This window comes from Pristiophorus japonicus, chromosome 4, assembly GCF_044704955.1.
Source record: "Pristiophorus japonicus isolate sPriJap1 chromosome 4, sPriJap1.hap1, whole genome shotgun sequence".
NCBI lineage: Eukaryota > Metazoa > Chordata > Chondrichthyes > Pristiophoridae > Pristiophorus > Pristiophorus japonicus.
This window is the reverse complement of record NC_091980.1, coordinates 246,351,716-246,371,952: the sequence shown is the minus strand read 5'-3', so window position 1 is coordinate 246,371,952 and position 20,237 is coordinate 246,351,716. Positions and strand designations below refer to the sequence as shown.

The following is a 20,237-nucleotide window of genomic DNA, read 5'->3' as shown; positions in this document are numbered from 1 at the left end:
TGGCAAAGAGAATGCAGGAGAAAAAAAAGTATCCAATTTTAAATAGCGTGGTCCCCCGAAAACATTATCATAAATTGATGTGTAAAAGTTGATCTTCAGCTCTGCTGGGAATTAAAGTACTAATATGAATAGAACCGGGTTAAAATCTAATTTATTTTAGTGCGTTGCGAGCGTGAGTCCCCAGTGCAGGTACCGCTGGACAGGGTGGTAGACCTGGAGTGGCGGCGTTATTAATACGACAGCAATGCAGCGGCGGAGCGGGGGGAGAAATAAATACACTGACTGACCTTTCGGCGCTGAAGCGACTGTTGAATAGGTAAAGTATCGCGAGAGCTTCGGCGAGTCCCAACACTCAACAACAGTTGGCTGCGCGGCCACTAACATCTGGGCCGCAGATGAAGGGACCACACAGTAGCTGCGCACACACTGTCCCCATGAGCGCTTGTCCCGGGCCGGACTCTCGCACCAGTCGCCGTGTTCAGGTAAAGTGGGGCACCTGGTGGGGCGCGCGCTGGCCGCACTGAGCCGCGCGCTCCGGGCCAGCCAGCCAGGACAGCACAGCACAGGCAGGCAGAGCGAGCCGGCGCTGCTGCTGCTGCTCCCTTCCCTTCTCTGTCCGCTCCGCTCCAAGTTTTGTTGAGGCTTGGGCTTTGCTAGGAGTTATGTTTGTGTGTGTGTTTGCTTCCTCCTCCTTTCTTTCAGTGGCTTATCGCTACTGCCCCCCTAGGCCGAAGTAACAAGGTAGAGTTTTACTTTTCCAGCGAATAATTGTTATAATTTTACAGTGTACGTGCGTGCATATATATTTTTTAACTTTGGAAAGTTGGACTTTTTCCCCTCCCATTTTAAACTGGCAGGAAGAGAAGGATACAAAATTGAAAAATGTTCCTTCGTCGGACAATGGTGAAGAAATGGAACTCTTTCCTCCTCCTCCCCCCACCCCCCTTTCATGATAGTGTTGGCTGCGAACTCGATTTAAAGTAACATATGGCATTAAAAGGAGCACAGCTGGAGGTAGCATTTACATTGCCAGTGATGTCAGAGCAGCTGACTCTCCAGCTTGTTCCTGTAGTTAGCAAACCTAGCTCTCCTGCTTTTCTTCTGCTGCTTTGGCGGGGGGGGGGGGGCAGCTTTCCTCATGATCCATTTCGGATTTCCAACGTATTTACTCAGTGGGTGTCCGAAAAGGAAAAAAATAACACAGAAAAGCTTTCACGCTTTTGAGGGAGGAGGGAACCAAAAGGGGGCGTGAGAATTTGTTTTATTCGCTTTGCTTGTGGACAAGGTATAAAGTAAACAGTTGTTTTCTGGCGATTCGAGCGATCATTGAATTAACGCTGTTTTGTCATTTTGAAGTGTCAAAGTTTGGTGGTTACTTGGGAAACTAATTGCTTTAAATGATCGTTGCTTAATTTGCCTAATTGATAACATTTTTCTGACAGCTGTCGTGTTTCAGATGCCATCTGCACGAACACTGGTGCTCGTTACAAATCCGTACAATCGTTAAGAACATAAGTTTGAGTCTTTTTACCTTTCTAGACTCATGTGTTTTAATATATTGAGCTATTGATGGCGCAGTTTTAATTAACTGCAGCTGGCATTTCTTCTGTTTTAATTTCTGTTCGATTTTCGTGTTTTAGCAGGTTATGAAGGAAGAATGGAGTTTCCAGACCATAGCCGGCAGTTGCTGCAGTGTCTGAGTCAGCAGCGTCACCAGGGTTTTCTCTGTGATTGTACTGTTCTTGTTGGAGACGTTCAGTTTAGAGCCCATCGTGCAGTGCTTGCTTCATGCAGCATGTACTTCCATCTATTCTACAGGGACCAGCTGGACAAAAGAGACATTGTGCATTTGAACAGTGACATTGTCACAGTTCCTGCCTTTGGCCTGCTTCTTGAATTCATGTATGAGGGAAAACTTCAGTTTAATAGTCTACCAGTTGAAGATGTGCTAGCTGCAGCCAGTTACCTTCACATGTACAACATTGTGAAAGTCTGTAAGGGGAAATTGAAAGATAAAGAACTGTGTGTAGATGAAAAATTGAATGGTAATGCACTTGGATCCGTCAAAGAAGAGAGTTCTTCAGAAAGTGACGAGCTAATAGCGCATAATTTTGACACACAAAGCAAGCAAAATTGTATAATTGCAGAATATAAAAAACCCACAGGCAGTGAGAAGGTTAATGGACATTCTAGGAGTTTCTCTGATCATGTAGGTGTCACTTCTGTATCTACAGAACCAGAATCATGCAATGCAGCAGCTGGAAAAACAAAGTCCAGTGTAAATAGTTCCACAGGACCTTTGTCTCAAAGAGCTGTTGACCATATCAAGGCCTCAGCTGATGTGGACTGTGCTCTAGATCTGTCTTTCAAGTCTGTGTCTGGAAGAGATTTATTTTACTCCCCCTATGTTGCTGGACAGCTGGCCTCCGACAGCCAGCAGCAGGGCACCGCACCACTTGTTGGAGATGAACAAGAGTTGTTGTCAGACCAGGAGGACAGTGAAGAAATGGATCCAGCAAGTCAGAGTGGGAATTCTGCCAATAGTATGATGGCAGGATTTGGACCTGTGTTCCCAGGGAATGGTGTGACACATACTGAAGGAGTAGAACATGAACGAGACGGGAGTGAGGATGACGTACCATCATCTGATATTTCAAACACCAGGATGGTAATGTCGACAGGACATATTTTTATCTGTCCTCTCTGCAGCAAAGGCTTCCCAAGCCCACATGTTCTTCAGCTTCACCTGAGCACTCACTTCAGGGAAAAAGATGGTCCTCGGGCCAAAATGCCTACTGATGGCTCTGTGCCCACCTGCTCACAGTGTGGGAAAACCTTTTCCTGCATGTACACATTAAAGCGTCATGAACGAACTCACTCAGGCGAGAAGCCTTACACCTGTGGTCAATGTGGAAAGAGCTTCCAGTACTCTCATAATCTCAGCCGTCATGCAGTTGTGCACACCAGGGAGAAACCACATGCCTGCAAATGGTGTGAAAGACGATTTACGCAGTCGGGTGACCTGTACAGGCACATACGCAAGTTCCACTGTGGTCTTGTAAAGAGTGTTGCTATTAGATAATGTCTAGCAGCAAATCTGAATATCTGCTTAAAATTAATGTATATCTCTGGAAATCTTGCATGGTTTAGATTAAAGTGTAAAACAAATTCCACTGCATGGCTTTCTTGCATAAAATGTGAAAAGTCTGCTTTCAATATTTTAAAATTTGTTAAAGCTGCAATACTTCATAGGAAACAATTTTTCAATATTTTAATGGTTTTCTTATTTTTGTTTAAAATCCAGTTGTCATACTAAAGTAATGTACTTTTTCCATTTAAAATATCTGAAAAATTCAGAAACCTCCGTTCCTAAAATTGTGTTTTAATTCCTCTTCGCACCCCTTGGATTTCAGTGTACAAATATGGTGCTATTTACGGAGAATAACTAGTAGTAGCATGATCTATCTTCCTCCCTTTCAATCATTAGTCAGTCATCAAATATAGTAGCCACATTTGAAAATCAGTATCAACCCATTAATCAAGCAATACTGTGGTTTGCAGATTATTGTCAAATGAAAAATGAGCTTGTAAAATAAAACTAATACTGGCAATTGTTAAATGGCTAGCCTGGTCTATTAATATCTAAGCAAATACTCTTACAAATCCTTTTTTGAAATAGTTTTACTGTACATAGTTACGCTTGATGACAACATGACATTTCACTTAGCAACATGACCCAATACCATTCCAAATGAGAGGTAAATCAATTGTGATGTTTTACTATACAGTACTGCAGCTTTAACCTGTGAATTGGGGATACTGTGGTCTTACCTCCTGGAGAAATTCAGTTATGAAGTGTTGTATTTTGTTGTTTGCTGTGATTGGAATATAGCACTAAGAACAACTACTAAATGTTATTGCTTTCTCCTGATGAAACTTGATACTGTATTTATAGCATTTTGATGGTTTGGGATGCAGTGTTTTTTTTGTGTTAAATGCTGTATTTAGAAAATTAAATATTGAAATTTCATAGAACTTTAATTTTCTTCAAATATAATGGTATTTTAAAATCTTGATTCAGCAAGTGGGTAATTTTATGAAAATTTGAGTTCTATGACAAGATTCATACAACAGCAATTACTACTGATCATTTTTAATGTTTTCTCATTTAACTGCATAAATCTCATGTTCTCACAAAATTCTGGTGTTTGTTATTAATGTGAATTTCTTTTCAGTAATGAGTTCCCTGATCATTATTGGGTATTATTGAACTGTACCGGAACAAAAAAGAAAAGGTTTTGAAGAAGTTAAAATGTGAATTCAAATTCTTTTAAAATTTGAAGATCAAAAACCACTCATTTAATGTATATTTAAAAACAACTTGTATTGCACACTTGAAAATATTTATGTTGCACTCTGGATTTTTTTCGATTGTTTTTTTAATTCAATTTACCATAACTGTTAAAATAAACAGTTTCGAGGAAAATTTAAAAACTGGAGACTAGTCATCTAACCTAAAATATAAAACAGGTAAGATCTGTAAAGGTTTTGTATAATCAAAAAAACATTTTATTTATAGTTTCTTGTGATCATTACAGAGTTGCTGTGTATAATTCCTATTCTTGAAATTTATTAATGGAGAGTTTTATAGTAAGAATGTAGCAGAGGCATTAGAATGGAGTCTAATTTTTTTTTACAAAACTTTTATTGCATTTTTTTATAGGAAATATTTCCTTGTCTAAATTTTAACAATAGTATTCTGTATGGTCTGTAGAGGACAATCGGAAAGTGAAGGGTGATTTTTTTTTTGATTAAATCTTTTAGCGCTTATACAGCAAGATGTCTGTTTTTAAAATTGTTTTTGCCACTGTTTCAGTGTGTTGTAAAACTGTGACAATCGTGACTAGAATTTTGTGTTTTTTTAGTTCTAGCAAAATTAAAAAATTCAAGTATATTAAGATTCCTAATTTCGTGTGCTTATGTATTTTTGTTCATGGCAAAGTCTAAATGCCTGTATATTTTGTGAAGACGTGCCTTCATATATTACCTCATTCAATGGATTGAATAACCAGTGCACGGTTGCAACCTGTTCAGAAAATTGAACAACTCTTATTAAAAGAACTGACGCTTACTTGTGCGTGTTTTTTTTAATTATGAAAGCTAACTACATTGTGGGATGTTACAAATAAGAGCTTACAGTCTTAGATTTGTTTTATTCATTACCTTGCTGAAAAAGTGTTCCTGATGAATTTGTTACGTTCCTAGGTTACGACTTTGTTTGGATTGTTTTTCATAGAATCACTTTTGGCATGTGTTTTTAAAAAATCTCAAATATAGGTTGTTACACCAGAGATAGAACCTTCTAATTGTTTTGCATGTGTGAAACATCTGTAACACTTGAATGTACTACTCTAGTAGTAAGTTCTATGGCAACGCGCCTCCACTATTGGCATACTGTGCTAATCTATGTCCATTGTTTGCAGTCATTTTAAAATCCATTTAATAGTTCATTTTCTATTTTCACAGATGTGCACTATTCCTTGCATAAGTAGTTTGGGAAAAATAACCCATTTACAAGACTGCTTTTGGAACCATACATAAAGTATGTTGTTGGATTCTACTAATTGTTTGGTATAATTTCTCTAGTGAGGAGGTCTTGTATCAGATTATTGTGAGGTTGTACCAACAATGCTCATAGAATAGATTGAAATATTTACATCAAATGTTAATCCATTCACTGTTATCTGCATGTGTCAATGCTGAACTGCTTTCTTGTTAATCACACACTGCTGTGTCTGGCATGATGGAGGTCACCAATGAATTTTTAAAAATTAAACAAAACATTAATTCTGTGTGCGATTTTATATTAATGCTAGACCCATTTATTAATGGCCCATTCTTGTCTTCAAAGGGTACAAATATTTGCATCTTAAGTTATTGACCATACCTATTTAGGACCTTTTGTACTGTATTAGATGCTCCAATGAACAGAAATTCATGCAGAACATTTTGTACAGAATACTTAATTTTATTCTGAAATTGGACTGTAATCTACTCCAGCCCCACAACCCCCCCCCCCCCAAGATGTCTGTGCTCCTCTAATTCTGCCCTCTTGAACATCCCTGATTGTAATCGCTCAACCATTGGTGGCTGTGCCTTCTATTGCCTAGGCTTCAAGCTCTGGAACTCTCTGCCTACGTCTCTCTAGCTCCCTTTCCTTCTTCAAGACGCTCCTTAATACATACCTCTTTGACCAAGCTCTTAGTCATCTGCGCTAATTTCTACTTGTGCGGCTCGGTGTCAAATTTTTATCGCAAAATAGTCCTGTGAAACACCTTGGAATGTTTCACTACCTTAAAAGGTGCTATATAAATACAAGTTGTTTGATATGTTGCAGTGGCTTATCTCATTGTCATCTCTAACAAAAAAACATGAGTGGTGAAAATTATTGATTGACTGACTTCTGGATTAATATGCAACATTAAGTTCTTTAACATCAAACAGATGGAAGGAGCACTCTGACTTTTTAAGACAACCAAGGCCATTTTCAATTTACAAGTTAAGCTTCATAATGGTCAATTTATAATTCACCTACTGGGTCTATAGAAATGCAGCCTAAAATTAATACACAGCTGATCTGGTATTAATTTAGCAAAGATAACAAGGAATAAAGAATCTGCATTTATTTAGCATCTTCACATCCTCAATGTTCAAAAGTACTTCATTGGCTGTGAGCACTTTGGAAGTGTAGTCACAGTTCTTATGCAGGCAAATGTGGCAGCCAATTTGTGCACAGAAAGGTCCAACAAATAATGAGTTAAATGACAAGCTCATCTGTTTTAGTGATGATTGGTTAAGGAATAAATGTTGGTCAGAGCACCAGGAGAACTCCCCTGTTTGAATAGTGCCTTCGGATCTTTTATGCCCACCTGAAAGGGCAGACGGGGCTTCGGCTTAATATCTCATCCGAAAGACGGCACCTCTGACAATGCAGCATTCCCTCAGTCCTACACTGGTACAAGGCAAGTCTCTGGAGTGGGGTTTAAACCCATTAATTCTGTCCTTAATGCTGTACTAATCTTTAAAAGTTAATGTTTAACATTTAAAAAAATGTATCTTTTTAGCATTGTACTAACTGCACAGCACGTGAGCTGTTGCCACATGACAATTTTTCTTTCTATCTGGATGTGCCTTTCCTAAATTGCCTAAGTGAGATTAGAAAGGAACGTGAGTATAAACACAAGTCTTTATATTCTGACACCAATTTACTTTGGTGCACCATGTGCTGCACAACTGTCATTTTGTAGCTCTCTAAAATTTACAGCACTCTGGAATACTCCACATGCTGTTTTATATGAATTGGAACATTAGATGAGATGGGTTTTGAAATGTAACTTTGTAGATATTGCTGAAGTAGATTTACTCTTAATGCTTTTGCAAAAGCCCCAAGCTGCTTGTTGTTTTGGTCACTAGTTCCATGTACATTTTGTTACCAAAGAGCAATATTTGGACTGATCACTATTGGGAAAGAGTAACTTAAAAAAAAAATTCATAACCTAGCAACCAATTTTAATGTTTTAGGTTGGATAGATCTGTGCTTTAAGAACACATTCCAGGAAGAGTCTGTTTTCTTTTGATTGATACTAATTCAGAACTGAGCAAGGTGAAGTTGTGTGTGGTGGTCATGACTGCTACAGATGTCACCTGTATTTTGATGACTTGCTGTTAACTGCAGCACTTCATAGGGTCTCTTGTGTGTTTGGTCCTTAGCAGGGCAAAAGTTGTGTATTCTACATGTTTTAATACTGGGCATTACAAAAATGTATGTTTTACTTAACTGTTACATTTGAATGTTCTCATTTTCAGGTTTAACTGTTTTATAATATATCTTTTTTTTTCAATAGAACCATACTTATTTGAACAAAATGATGTTTAAAACATTTTTAAAAATTAAGTATTACTGATTTAACTCCAGATTATACAATTACTAAAGCTTCAAGACATATATAAATTGTGCCTAAGCTATTACAACCATGCTGCATCACTGGACAGGAGCTGATTTTACTAGTATTATGTAAATTAATATTTCTAAGGCATAATATGAAAGATCATTTGCAGTTGGGTTGTACTCATGTGTTTAGGGGCTCTTGCTGTATATTATTGAAATTAATGGTATTTTCCAGGAATACTGTTATGTTCTAAAGAAATTAGTTCTGATGTGAACTGGATAATTTAGCTCATGTATTCGCAGGGGTCACAGTCTCAGAATAAGGGGTTGGCCATTTAGGACTGATGAGGAGAAACCTCTTCACTCAGAGGGTGGTGAATCTTTGGAATTCTCTACCCCAGAGGGCTGTGAAGGCACAGTCGTTGAGTATATTCAAGACCGAGCTCGATAGATTTTTGAATATCAAGGGATATGGGGACAGTGCAGGAAAGTGGAGATGAGGTAGAAGATCAGCTATGATATTGAATGGCGGAGCAGGCTCGAGGGGCCGAATGACCTATTCCTGCTCCTAATATGTTCTATGGTTAAGTGTAACTTTCAAACTGATCATTTCACTATTCGATATCGGCTTTTTTATTAAGAAAGTTATAATTTTGTTTCATTATTCCTTTCATAAAATAGGTTTCATTAATCTTAAAACTGTGGTCTTTTTCAACATTCAGCTTTCCTGATATACTGACTCTTCTACATATAAGCTTCACTGTGTCTTGATTGCATGAGTGGATGCTGGGATCCTGTGGTGGCAGAGAATTGTATCTCTCAGGAAAAACCATGAAAGCAAGAAATGAACATCTTGTATGCTGTTTCAGGACAGTATTAATGGTGGTCATGGAGATGTCCATTGCTGAGATCCTGCTCTCTGTAGGAGTAGCTAAGAAAGAACTATAAAGGATTGCAAATAAATGAAAATGGTACATGTGCTTTTATGGAAGATGTTGCTGTAAATAACTTTTTTAAGTTTTTGCTTCACTTAAATTTGTGCAAATATCAGATGTTCCAAGTACAGTATGCTGATTGGGGCTAGGTACTCCTTGAGGTTGTTGTAATCTCATTGACCTATGGTTGACATTATGGTACAACAATGCCACCTAGTGATCATTCTGAAGTCTGTCCTTTTGAATACAGCATTTGGGTAAAGGGATTGTTTTCTCCACGTTGTTTTAATGAATTAACACAACAAATTAATGTGGTTTTAAGACTGTGGTAATACAAGTTGTCTTTAAATCTAAATTCTTCAGTTTATTTAAATAATATAATAACCATGAGGTCTCAAATTCCCAATGCAGCTTTTCATTTTGATTTACATTCAAAGTAAGTATAGTCTGCATGTTTATTAAAGGAATTGTAACTCGATTGTTATCAGTGTATGAATGCCTAGGTTCTATCCTGGAATGTGAGCTAATTAAACTATTTTACTATTGATTTATACTTGAGCTAATTAAACAATGCAATATTAGAGTTTCTGTTGGAGAGTTAATTCCAGCACAGATCTATTGCCTTTATTATTGCCACTATTATCTCATCGTATCTTGGAGTTTTCCCTTTATTTTTCTGTGCATTCTTTTTTTGTCATTTTTCTCCTTCTTTCTTTTAATGAAACAATAGCTTGCCAAATCATTTTTTTAGGCTGATTATTTGTGGAATTACCATTCCGCGAGAAAATTCTGACTGCACATCTAGCCATGTACTTTGCTGTCAGACGTGATTGTTCATCGGTTTCTTGTAATGAATAATGTCCTGTTGTAATTCCTACAAAATTCACTCATTACACTTTTTTTAGTCTTAATAGTGATCATAGCATGAAATCATGGAATAGTACAACAGAAGGAGGCCAATCAACCCGTCGAATCTGCGCCGGCTCTGTTGAAGACCAATCTAGTTAGTCCCACTCCCCCGCTCTTTCCCGATATCCCAGCAATTTTTTCTCCTTCAGGTATTTATCCAATTCCTTTTTGAAGGCTACTATTGAATCTGCATCCAACACCCTATCGGGCAATGCATTCCAAATCCTAACCACTCTGCATTTATAAAAAAAAAAAAGTTTTTCTCCGGTCGCTCTGATTCTTTTTTGCCAATCACCTTAAATTTGTGCCCTCTGGTTATCGACCCTTCAGTCATTGAAAACTGATTCTCTTTAGTTATTCCATCTAAATCCTTCATGATCTTAAACCCCTCCATCAAATCTCCTCTTGGCCTTCTCTGCTTCAAGGAAAACAACTCCAGCTTCTCTTATCTATCCACGTAACTATATTCCTTCATCCCTGGAACCATTCTAGTAAATCTCTTCTGTATTCTCCCAAGTCCTCATGTCCTTCCTAAAGTGTAGTGCCCAGAGCTGGACACCGTGCTCGAGCTGGGGACGAGCTAGTGTTTTATATAAATGCAATAACGAAACAGAAAAAATACTCGAAGGCACGTCATGGAAGCATAATCAGATTAACACTGCTGCCGAGCCAAATGAGAGATTCAGAGGGGAAACCAAAAGTTTTGATGCAGAGGTGGTTTCTTTGGGCTAGAAATTCGCCGACTTTGCGACTGGTTTTTTGGCGATACTTCATATTTGGCGCAAAACTGGTCAGCGGGAAATTTGGTGACTTTGTGGCGGTGCTTTCCACGTACCGCTTTCCACGTACCGCTGGAGAGAGGAGCGCTGCTGTGCAAAACCCAAAATAAAGTTTTCGCCAAAAATTTGGCGCTCTCCGCACCTGTATTCTGTGCTCAGAATGCCGACTGGGTAAAATCTGTTATGCAGCCCTGCCAGCAGTGTTAAGTGTGAAGACTTGTTTTTTTAAAAAAAAAAGGTAAGTTAAAGATTTTAGTTTTAAATTATTTTTCAATGATACGATCGATACATGTCTTGTGAATGTTTTGTGAATTTTTTTTTCCCTTCATGGTGTTTTGCCCCCCTCCAAGGCCTTTCTCGCAGCGCTATTGGCCTCTGACTAAAGTTGACGAGAATCCTTGTGCAACGCCGCTTTTTACCGCTGCGCAAATTAAAGGTTGAATTCCCGGCCTACTGGTGGTAGCAAAGCAAACGGTAGTTTTGGTGAAAAAATACCGTTTTCGCTGAAAACCGAATTTCTAGCCCTACGAGTCTTAAAGGAGGAGAGGGTGGTGAAGAGGTTTAGGGAAAGAATTTTAGATTGTACAGCCTAGGATGTCGGTTTCAACTCCAAACAGTGGCTGGGGAGGGGGTTGGAATTGGTATGGAGTTTGAGGCCGGTTCCGAAGATAATGGCTTCACTTTTCCCAATGTTTAACTGAAGGAAATTGTAGCTAATTAAAGACTTATAGGTCATAAAAACAGTTCAACAACATACAGGCAGTGGAGGGGTCAAGAAAGGTGGTGGCGGATGTACCCATCATTCCTTATAGGAAAGCAATTCCCATTTTATTTTTAGATGTAATCTTGATAAATGCATTTGTGACTTGCAAAGGTTTTCATGTTAAACTTTCATCCAATATTTATATATAAACATTGGATTAATATTGTGAAAACATTAAATACTTTGAAATTTAATAAATGCAGTGGCATATGCTGCTACTGTTAGTGCTGAAAGTTCTCCAGACATGCAAAATTCATAAATTTCAGTATTCTATATGCATATTCTACCAAAATATTAGTTATTTTTAGAATTTCTTATTTAGCTTTGTGCACGTTCTGGTTATTGCAATAGGAAGACCATGGAAAGAGTACAATAACCATAGGAGTTAGGTTATTAGACTTATGTATATTAAGATGTGTTTTTCTGATTCGCCTGCAACACTCTTGGTTGGTCCTCTATTTAGCCAGCATTGATATGCATTTCCTTGTCTTCCCTTCTGTCCTTTTTAAATGCTTATTTCTACCTTGTCTTCCTCCCTTCCCTCCCCTCCCACACACGCACACAGCCTCTCTGAATACCTAGCTTAAGAGTCCAATCATTGTCCTGAGAAGTACTTCGTTGTATATGCAAGCTCTCCCTGTAAGATCCCATGTGTGTGCATAAAACTAACCGTGCACCTGCTCTGTACTGAAAATGGACACCAATTAAAAGTAAAATAAAAATTCCTACTCATTCCTTCACTGGGCGCTGCCTCCATCCATTTCCCTGCACAAACTATATTTAATATAGTTTGAACCACCCACGTCTCTCTCTTCTACCATATGGCATATTATTCCACATGCTGCTATATAGCTGCTGCAACAGTGGTTCAGGGCAATGTGACCTTTAGTCTTTCCCTACCACAGAGGCAGCACCTAGTTTAGAATCTTCTGTAACCGGCTGGAAGTCTTACTATTTGAGAGAACACCAGCATAAATTCAAAATATCGTTTTGCATCACAGTAAGTTAGCAATCTAAACAACAGAACTGGCCAATGGGCTGACCATTGACTCATATTCATGTTTTAAATTATTACTTTTACTGCTTTAAGATATTTAACTTCATTTCCCTTCATAACTTTCCTACATCAATATCTTGGAGTTGAAAATAAATGCAGTTTTCCAAAGAAAAGTAGGTTTTCCCTCCCTGTATCTGGTGCAGTTCTATCTTCACCCAGGAGTAAAACTGTCAAGACTGCAGTCGTGGTTACAGCTGCTATTGATGTCACTAAGTGATTGGCTGCAGAAAAGCACTTGTGTGGAGCATTCAAGATCCTGCCAGCTTTTGCTACCCTCGAGATGAAGCCACTCCATTTCTTCACTGTGCTCCATCTGTCAGCTCAGCTGAGACCAGATAAAATCCACCCAGTGAAGACAGCTGCATTTGTATGCAACTTTGGTGCTCTGATGGAGGTCCAACACTAAAGCTACCAGGCTGTATGTTTCATTAACAATTCCAGTACATGTTTAAAAATTATTTTGATATTTGTGATAATGCCACTGGATACTTACCCTACCCCTAATCATGCCACAATTATTTTCATGGATAATTCTTTGGGGAGGGCAATGATCCATTGGTAAATATTCTGCATAATCCACACCTCGAAAGGGCGAGTAAAATTTCAAAGTCTAACATGAGTGGTTTATTTTCTAGGTGGTGTGGGCTGAGCCTTTCATTTTCCTTTCAAAACAAAGTGTTATTTGCATAGGAGCCTGTGAAAGGAGGAAGTAAACAATGCCCAATGCAAAGCATAATGGCAAGGACAGAAGATTTAATGGCAGGTATTTACGTAACTTTGTCAGTCACTGATTATAAAGTAGATCAGCGCTAGATACAAAGAAAACATTGTTTACAGCTTTCTGATGGCTCAGTAAGTTAATCCAGTCAGTAGCTGAGCTTAACAGACCAGGAAGATCCCAGGTTCAATCTGCGATCTCACCAGGGTGATGTCAGAGGTAGTATTATGGGCCTCATCAGCATTGCTGAGTTAAGGTGTTAATTTGCCAGAGTTTCTATCTTTGCTATACAGTGACCCCTGGTGAAAATGGATGTCAAGGCAGGGCAGGATTGGGCTCTGCTGTGATTCAGGAGAGGCCAGAAAGTTAGCAGGAAAGGATCTTAGCATTTTTTTAAAGCTGCATTTGCATTTTCAGGATGTTGATGAAAAGGTGTTTTAGATTTGTCAATATTAAGAGAAATTTGGAATAGCACAAGTATGGATATTAACATCTAATGGGTAATGCTCATATGAACATTTTTGGTAGGATTCACCCTGAATGCAGTCTGTTGAGCCACAAATGCAAATGTAATTATGCACATCTAGAGTCTAGTTGTTAATGTGTGATTTAGTGCATGCACAAATATAAATTATTCACTGAAGGTAAATTAAGCTATCCCAAGCAATACTTTAATATAAACTACAACTGGCAAGTAGCCACTGGACCTTTTTTATTAATGACTGACTTAAACGGTGCTGATAATTGAAACAAATTGGCTTACTGAACCCCATTAAGGTGTAATCCAAAATAGCAGCGAGAACAGATATAAAAACATTTCACCAAAATATTACAAGGAATGTAGTCATTACCTTAACTTAATTTCAATATTAGCTTCTTAACATTGGTCAAATTTTAAATAAAATCGCAACGTTGAAAAGGACTACAGAAAACAATTTAATCTAAAAATAGTCAAGTTGAGTCACAAAAATAGAAGTTTGCAAAGCAAGTTCAAGGATGGAGCTGCTTTGCAGAGAAATTGCTATAATTCATAACCTCCTGAGTAAAGAGGAGAGCACATCTGCCAAATTTGATGTAGTAACTTACTTTTATTTTGTAAGATTTTCATTTATGTAATTAAAAGTTCCAGAACTACAACCTGCTAAGGGAGAAATCCGAGCCTAAATGTAAATAAAGCAACATTGAATAAGAAAAGGAAATGGTCAACTTCATATTACATGTTGCAGAACAACAATATTATAACAATAAAAACAGAAAATGCTGGAAATCTCAGCGAGTCAGGCAGCATCTGTGGAGAGAAAAACAGTTAACGTTTCAGGTCGATTACGGGCAAATGTTCAAAATGAACAGATTCTTAAGAAGCACTGAAAGGAGGAGGGGAAGAAAAAACAAAAGGGAAGGTCTATGATGGGGTGGAAGGCAGGAGCGATTTAGAGAGACAAAAAGGATGAAGGGGTGAATTGAAATGGCAATGGCAGTAGTTAGAAAAAGGTTAGTCTAGATAGGGTATGAATGGCGGAATAATGACCAGCTGCCATTGGAGACAGAGGGGAAAAAAAAAACATAAGATTTGGGGGGAGGGGGGGGGGCTGTAAAGGGAGCCAGAAGTGGGCACAGGTTATGGTTTGAAATTGTTGAACTCGATGTTGAGTCCAGAAGGCTGTAAAGTACCGAAACGAAAGATGAGATGCTGTTCCTTGAGCTTGCGTTGAGCAAAAATGAAAAATTATATAACCAGAGGTGTTGTGGGCAGAAACTAAACCAAGAATGGAAGTCTATTTAGCCTCAGTATTGGCATAGGTTAACAAAGGATGATTTATCCATTTCTGGAGACCAATTGACCAGTGCTTTAAAGCCATCAAAAATAATTATCACCCTGGAGCTGATGAAGTAATTGCAAAGTTATTGTTTCTGGTTCGGAGTGGTAGCTGCAGTAAACACTGAGAAACCAAAGGATTTTAGGAATGCGATTGTTATACTGGCATCGGCATCATCGTCATGATGGAGAGACGTGAGTCCGGGTCGGCGAGAGGCCTACAAAAGGCCGCGAGAGGCGTCGGGAGGTGCGTGGAGATGTGAGTCCGGGGTCGGCGAGAGGCCTACAAAAGGCCGCGAGAGGCGTCGGGAGGTGCGTGGAGACGTGAGTCCGGGGTCGGCGAGAGGCCTACTAAAGGCAAGCTTGTGCAGCAACAGGGAGAAGGCAAAAAAGTAGTAGAAACAGAAAGGTGACATCACAGCCAAGGGGGTAAGTGATTGGCTGTTGATTGGTAAGTAGCTTTTCTTTTTTCTCTTCTATAACAGTGAGTAAACTTTAACATTGTTGTTGCCAATTTAAGTTAATCTAAGGGTTAAGTCATGACAGGAGAGCTCGGTCACGTGTTATGCTCCTCCTGTACCATGTAGGAACTCGGGGACACTTCCGGTGTCCCTGACGACTACGTGTGCGGGAAGTGTACCCGCCTCCAGCTCCTGACAGACCATTGCGGAATTGGAGCTGAAGGTGGATTCACTCTGGAGCATCCACGATGCTGAGAATGACGTGAGTAGCACGTGTAGCGAGTTGGTCTTACCGCAAGTGAAGGGTCTACAGCCAGCAAGGGAATGGAAGACCAGCAGGAAGAGCAGTGCAAGGAAGGTAGTGCAGGGGTCCCCTGCGGTCATCCCCCTGCAAAACAGATGCACCGCTTTGGGTACTGTTGAGGAGGATGACTCATCAGGGGAGGGGAGGGCAGCAGCAGCCAAGTTCATGGCACCGTGGCTGGCTCTGCTGCACAGAAGGGTGGGAAAAAGAGTGGGAGAGCGATAGTGATAGGGGATTCAATTGTGAGGGGAATAGATAGGAGTTTCTGCGGCCGCAACTGGGACTCCAGGATGGTATCTTGCCTCCCTGGTGCAAGGGTCAAGGATGTCTTGGAGCGGCTGCAGAGCATTCTGGAGAGGGAGGGTGAACAGCCAGTTGTCGTGGTACATGTAGGTACCAACGATATAGGTAAGAAATGGGAAGAGGTCCTACAAGCTGAATTTAGGGAGCTAGGAGTTAAATTTAAAAAGTAGGACCTCAAAGGTAGTAATCTCTGGATTGCTACCAGTGCCACATGCTAATCAGAGTAGAGGGAGCAGGATAGTTAGAATAAATATGTGGCTTGAGCAGTGGTGCAAGAGGGAGGGATTCAAATTCCTGGAACATTGGAACCAGTTCTGGGGGAAGTGGGACCTGTACAAAAGGGACGGTCTGCACTTGGGCAGGACTGGAACTGATGTCCTAGGGGTAACATTTGCTAATGCAGTTCGGGAGTGTTTAAACTAATATGGCAGGGGGATGGGAACCTATGCAGCGTGAAAGGGCGAAGTAATATGGAGTCAGAAACAGATGGTAGAAAGGTAAAAAGCAATAGTGGAAGGCTGAGTAAACAAAGCAAGAAACAAAAAGGGCCACACTACATCATAATTCTAAAAGGACAAAGGGTGTTTAAAAAAAACAAGCCTGAAGGCTTTGTGTCTTAATGCAAGGAGTATCCGTAATAAGGTGGATGAATTAACTGTGCAAATAGATGTTAACGGATATGATGTGATTGGGATTACGGAGATGTGGCTCCAGGATGATCAGGGCTGGAAACTCAACATCCATGGGTATTCAACATTCAGGAAGGATAGAATAAAAGGAAAAGGAGGTGGGGTAGCATTGCTGGTTAAAGGTGATTTTAATGCAATAGTTAGGAAGGACATTAGCTTGGATGATGTGGAACCTATATGGGTAGAGCTGCAGAACACCAAAGGGCAAAAAACGTTAGTGGGAGTTGTGCACAGACCTCCAAACAGTAATAGTGATGTTGGGGAGGGCATCAAACAGGAAATTAGGGGTGCATGCAATAAAGGTGCAGCAGTTATCATGGGTGACTTTAATATGCATATAGATTGGGCTAACCAAACTGGAAGCAATACGGTGGAGGAGGATTTCCTGGAGTGCATAAGGGATGGTTTTCTAGACCAATATGTCGAGGAACCAACTAGGGGGGAGGCCATCTTAGAATGGGTGCTGTGTAATGAGAGAGGATTAATTAGTAATCTCGTTGTGCGAGGGCCCCTTGGGGCAGAGTGACCATAATATGGTGGAATTCTACATTAGGATGGAGAATGAAACAGTTAATTCAGAGACCATGGTCCAGAACTTAAAGAAGGGTAACTTTGAAGGTATGAGGCGTGAATTGGCTAGGATAGATTGGCGAATGATACTTAAGGGGTTGACAGTGGATGGGCAATGGCAGACATTTAGAGACCGCATGGATGGACTACAACAATTGTACATCCCTGTCTGGTGTAAAAATAAAAAAGGGAAGATGACTCAACCGTGACTATCGAGGGAAATCAGGGATAGTATTAAAGCCAAGGAAGTGGCATACAAATTGCCCAGAAATAGCAGTGAACCTGGGGACTGGGAGAAATTTAGAACTCAGCAAAAGAGGACAAAGGGTTTGATTAGGGCAGGGAAAATAGAGTACGAGAGGAAGCTTGCAGGGTATATTAAAATGGACTGCAAAAGCTTCTATAGATATGTAAAGAGAAAAAGGTTAGTAAAGACAAACGTAGGCCCCCTGCAGTCAGAATCACGGGAAGTCATAATGGGGAACAAAGAAATGGCAGACCAATTGAACAAGTATTTTTGGTTCGGTATTCACTAAGGAGGACACAAACAACCTTCCGGATATAAAAGGGGTCAGAGGGTCTAGTAAGAAGGAGGAACTGAGGGAAATCCTTATTAGTCGGGAAATTGATGGGATAGAAGGCCTATAAATCCCCAGGGCCTGATGGACTGCATCCCAGAGTACTTGAGGAGGTGGCCTTCGAAATAGTGGATGCATTGACAGTCATTTTCCAACATTCCGTAGACTCTGGATCAGTTCCTATGGAGTGGAGGGTAGCCAATGTAACCCCACTTTTTAAAAAAGGAGGGAGAGAGAAAACAGGGAATTATAGACCAATCAGCTTGACCTCAGTAGTGGGTAAAATGATGGAATCAATTATTAAGGATGTCATAGCAGCGCATTTGGAAAGAGGTGACATGATGGGTCCAAGTCAGCATGGATTTGTGAAAGGGAAATCATGCTTGACAAATCTTCTGGAATTTTTTGAGGATGTTTCCAGTAGAGTGGACAAGGGAGAACCAGTTGATGTGGTATATTTGGACTTTCAGAAGGCTTTCGACAAGGTCCCACACAAGAGATTAATGTGCAAAGTTAAAGCACATGGGATTGGGGGTAGTGTGCTGACATGGATTGAGAACTGGTTGTCAGACAGGAAGCAAAGAGTAGGCGTAAATGGGTACTTTTCAGAATGGCAGGCAGTGACTAGTGGGGTACCGCAAGGTTCTGTGCTGGGGCCCCAGCTGTTTACATTGTACATTAATGATTTGGACGAGGGGATTAAATGTAGTATCTCGAAATTTGCGGATGACACTAAGTTGGGTGGCAGTGTGAGCTGCGAGGAGGATGCTATGAGGCTGCAGAGTGACTTGGATAGGTTATGTGAGTGGGCAAATGCATGGCAGATGAAGTATAATGTGGATAAATGTGAGCTTATCCACTTTGGTGGTAAAAACAGAGAGACAGACTATTATCTGAATGGTGACAGATTAGGAAAAGGAGAGGTGCAACGAGACTTGGGTGTCATGGTACATCAGTCATTGAAGGTTGGCATGCAGGTACAGCAGGCGGTTAAGAAAGCAAATGGCATGTTGGCCTTCATAGCGAGGGGATTTGAGTACAGGGGCAGGGAGGTATTGCTACAGTTGTACAGGGCCTTGGTGAGGCCACACCTGGAGTATTGTGTACAGTTTTGGTCTCCTAACTTGAGGAAGGACATTCTTGCTATTGAGGGAGTGCAGCCAAGGTTCACCAGACTGATTCCTGGGATGGTGGGACTGATCTATCAAGAAAGACTGGATCAACTGGGCTTGTATTCACTGGAGTTCAGAAGAATGAGAGGGGACCTCATAGAAACGTTTAAAATTCTGACGGGTTTAGACAGGTTAGATGCAGGAAGAATGTTCCCAATGTTGGGGAAGTCCAGAACCAGGGGTCACAGTCTAAGGATAAGGGGTAAGCCATTTAGGACCAAGATAAGGAGAAACTTCTTCACCCAGAGAGTGGTGAACCTGTGGAATTCTCTACCACAGAAAGTTGTTCAGGCCAATTCACTAAATATTTTCAAAAAGGTGTTAGATATAGTCCTTACTACTAGGGGAATCAAGGGGTATGGCGAGAAAGCAGGAATGGGGTACTGAAGTTGCATGTTCAGCCATGAACTCATTGAATGGCGGTGCAGGCTCGAAGGGCCGGATGGCCTACTCCTGCACCTAATTTCTATGTTTCAATCATAGGCAGTCCCTCGAAATGAGGATGACTTGCTTCCATGCCAAAAAGGGATGAGTTCACAGGTGTTTCAATGAAGGACCTAATAACGTAACCACGGCAGCTCTACATTTTTAATCCCAATTCCTTGCCTTTTCTCCAAATACCTTTTAATACTCTTACTTCCCATGTAAGTGTCTATTTTCTTTTTAAATATCTCAACTGACTTCACATCTTTGGTTTATGGGCAGTACATTGCAGATTCTCTCAACTCTTCAAGCAAAAATTAATCTTGGATTTGCTTTTGGAACCATGGACGTTTACATTACAGGAGAAGGCCATCCATCCACTAGTGTCACTGCCATTTCTTCATCGGGGCAATGCAAAATTAATTCAACTGCCCTGCTTTCTCCCCATAGCTCTGCATCTTAAATGTTTATCTGGTCTTGCCTTAAACTATGTACAGGTCTTTGCTGCAACCATTCCCTATGGCAAAATACTCCATGTTCTAACAACTCACTGAATAAATACATTTCTCTTAACCACTCCTCATGAAAGTTTTAAGTTGATGTTGCCTTGTCACTAATTTACTAACCAGAGGAAATAATCCTTCCCTATTCACATCCGAATCCTTCATAATTTTTAAGAACCTATTAAATTTCCTGTCAACCTTCTCGGCTTCAGTGCAAAGCGCAACAAGCAAAATAACTTGCATTTATATAGTGCCTTTAACATAGAAAACATCCCAAGGTGCTTCACAGATGCATAATCAGTCAAAAAT

The 20,237-nt window shown here is 40.1% G+C and overlaps 1 protein-coding gene across 2 annotated transcripts; it reads left to right on the top strand.

Moving 5' to 3' along the window:
* Window positions 1-345: 345 nt before the first annotated feature.
* Window positions 346-3,252, top strand: zbtb42 (zinc finger and BTB domain containing 42). 2 transcript variants are annotated; one of them, XM_070877510.1, is made up of 2 exons: window positions 346-482; window positions 1,644-3,252. In XM_070877510.1, the coding sequence occupies exon 2, from the start codon at window positions 1,658-1,660 to the stop codon at window positions 3,080-3,082; it is 1,425 nt and encodes a 474-aa protein (XP_070733611.1). In that variant the 5' UTR covers window positions 346-482; window positions 1,644-1,657; the 3' UTR covers window positions 3,083-3,252. The 2 variants fall into 2 exon arrangements, with proteins under 2 accessions (XP_070733611.1, XP_070733609.1); XM_070877508.1 differs by having other exon boundaries at window positions 1,641-3,252.
* Window positions 3,253-20,237: the final 16,985 nt, after the last annotated feature.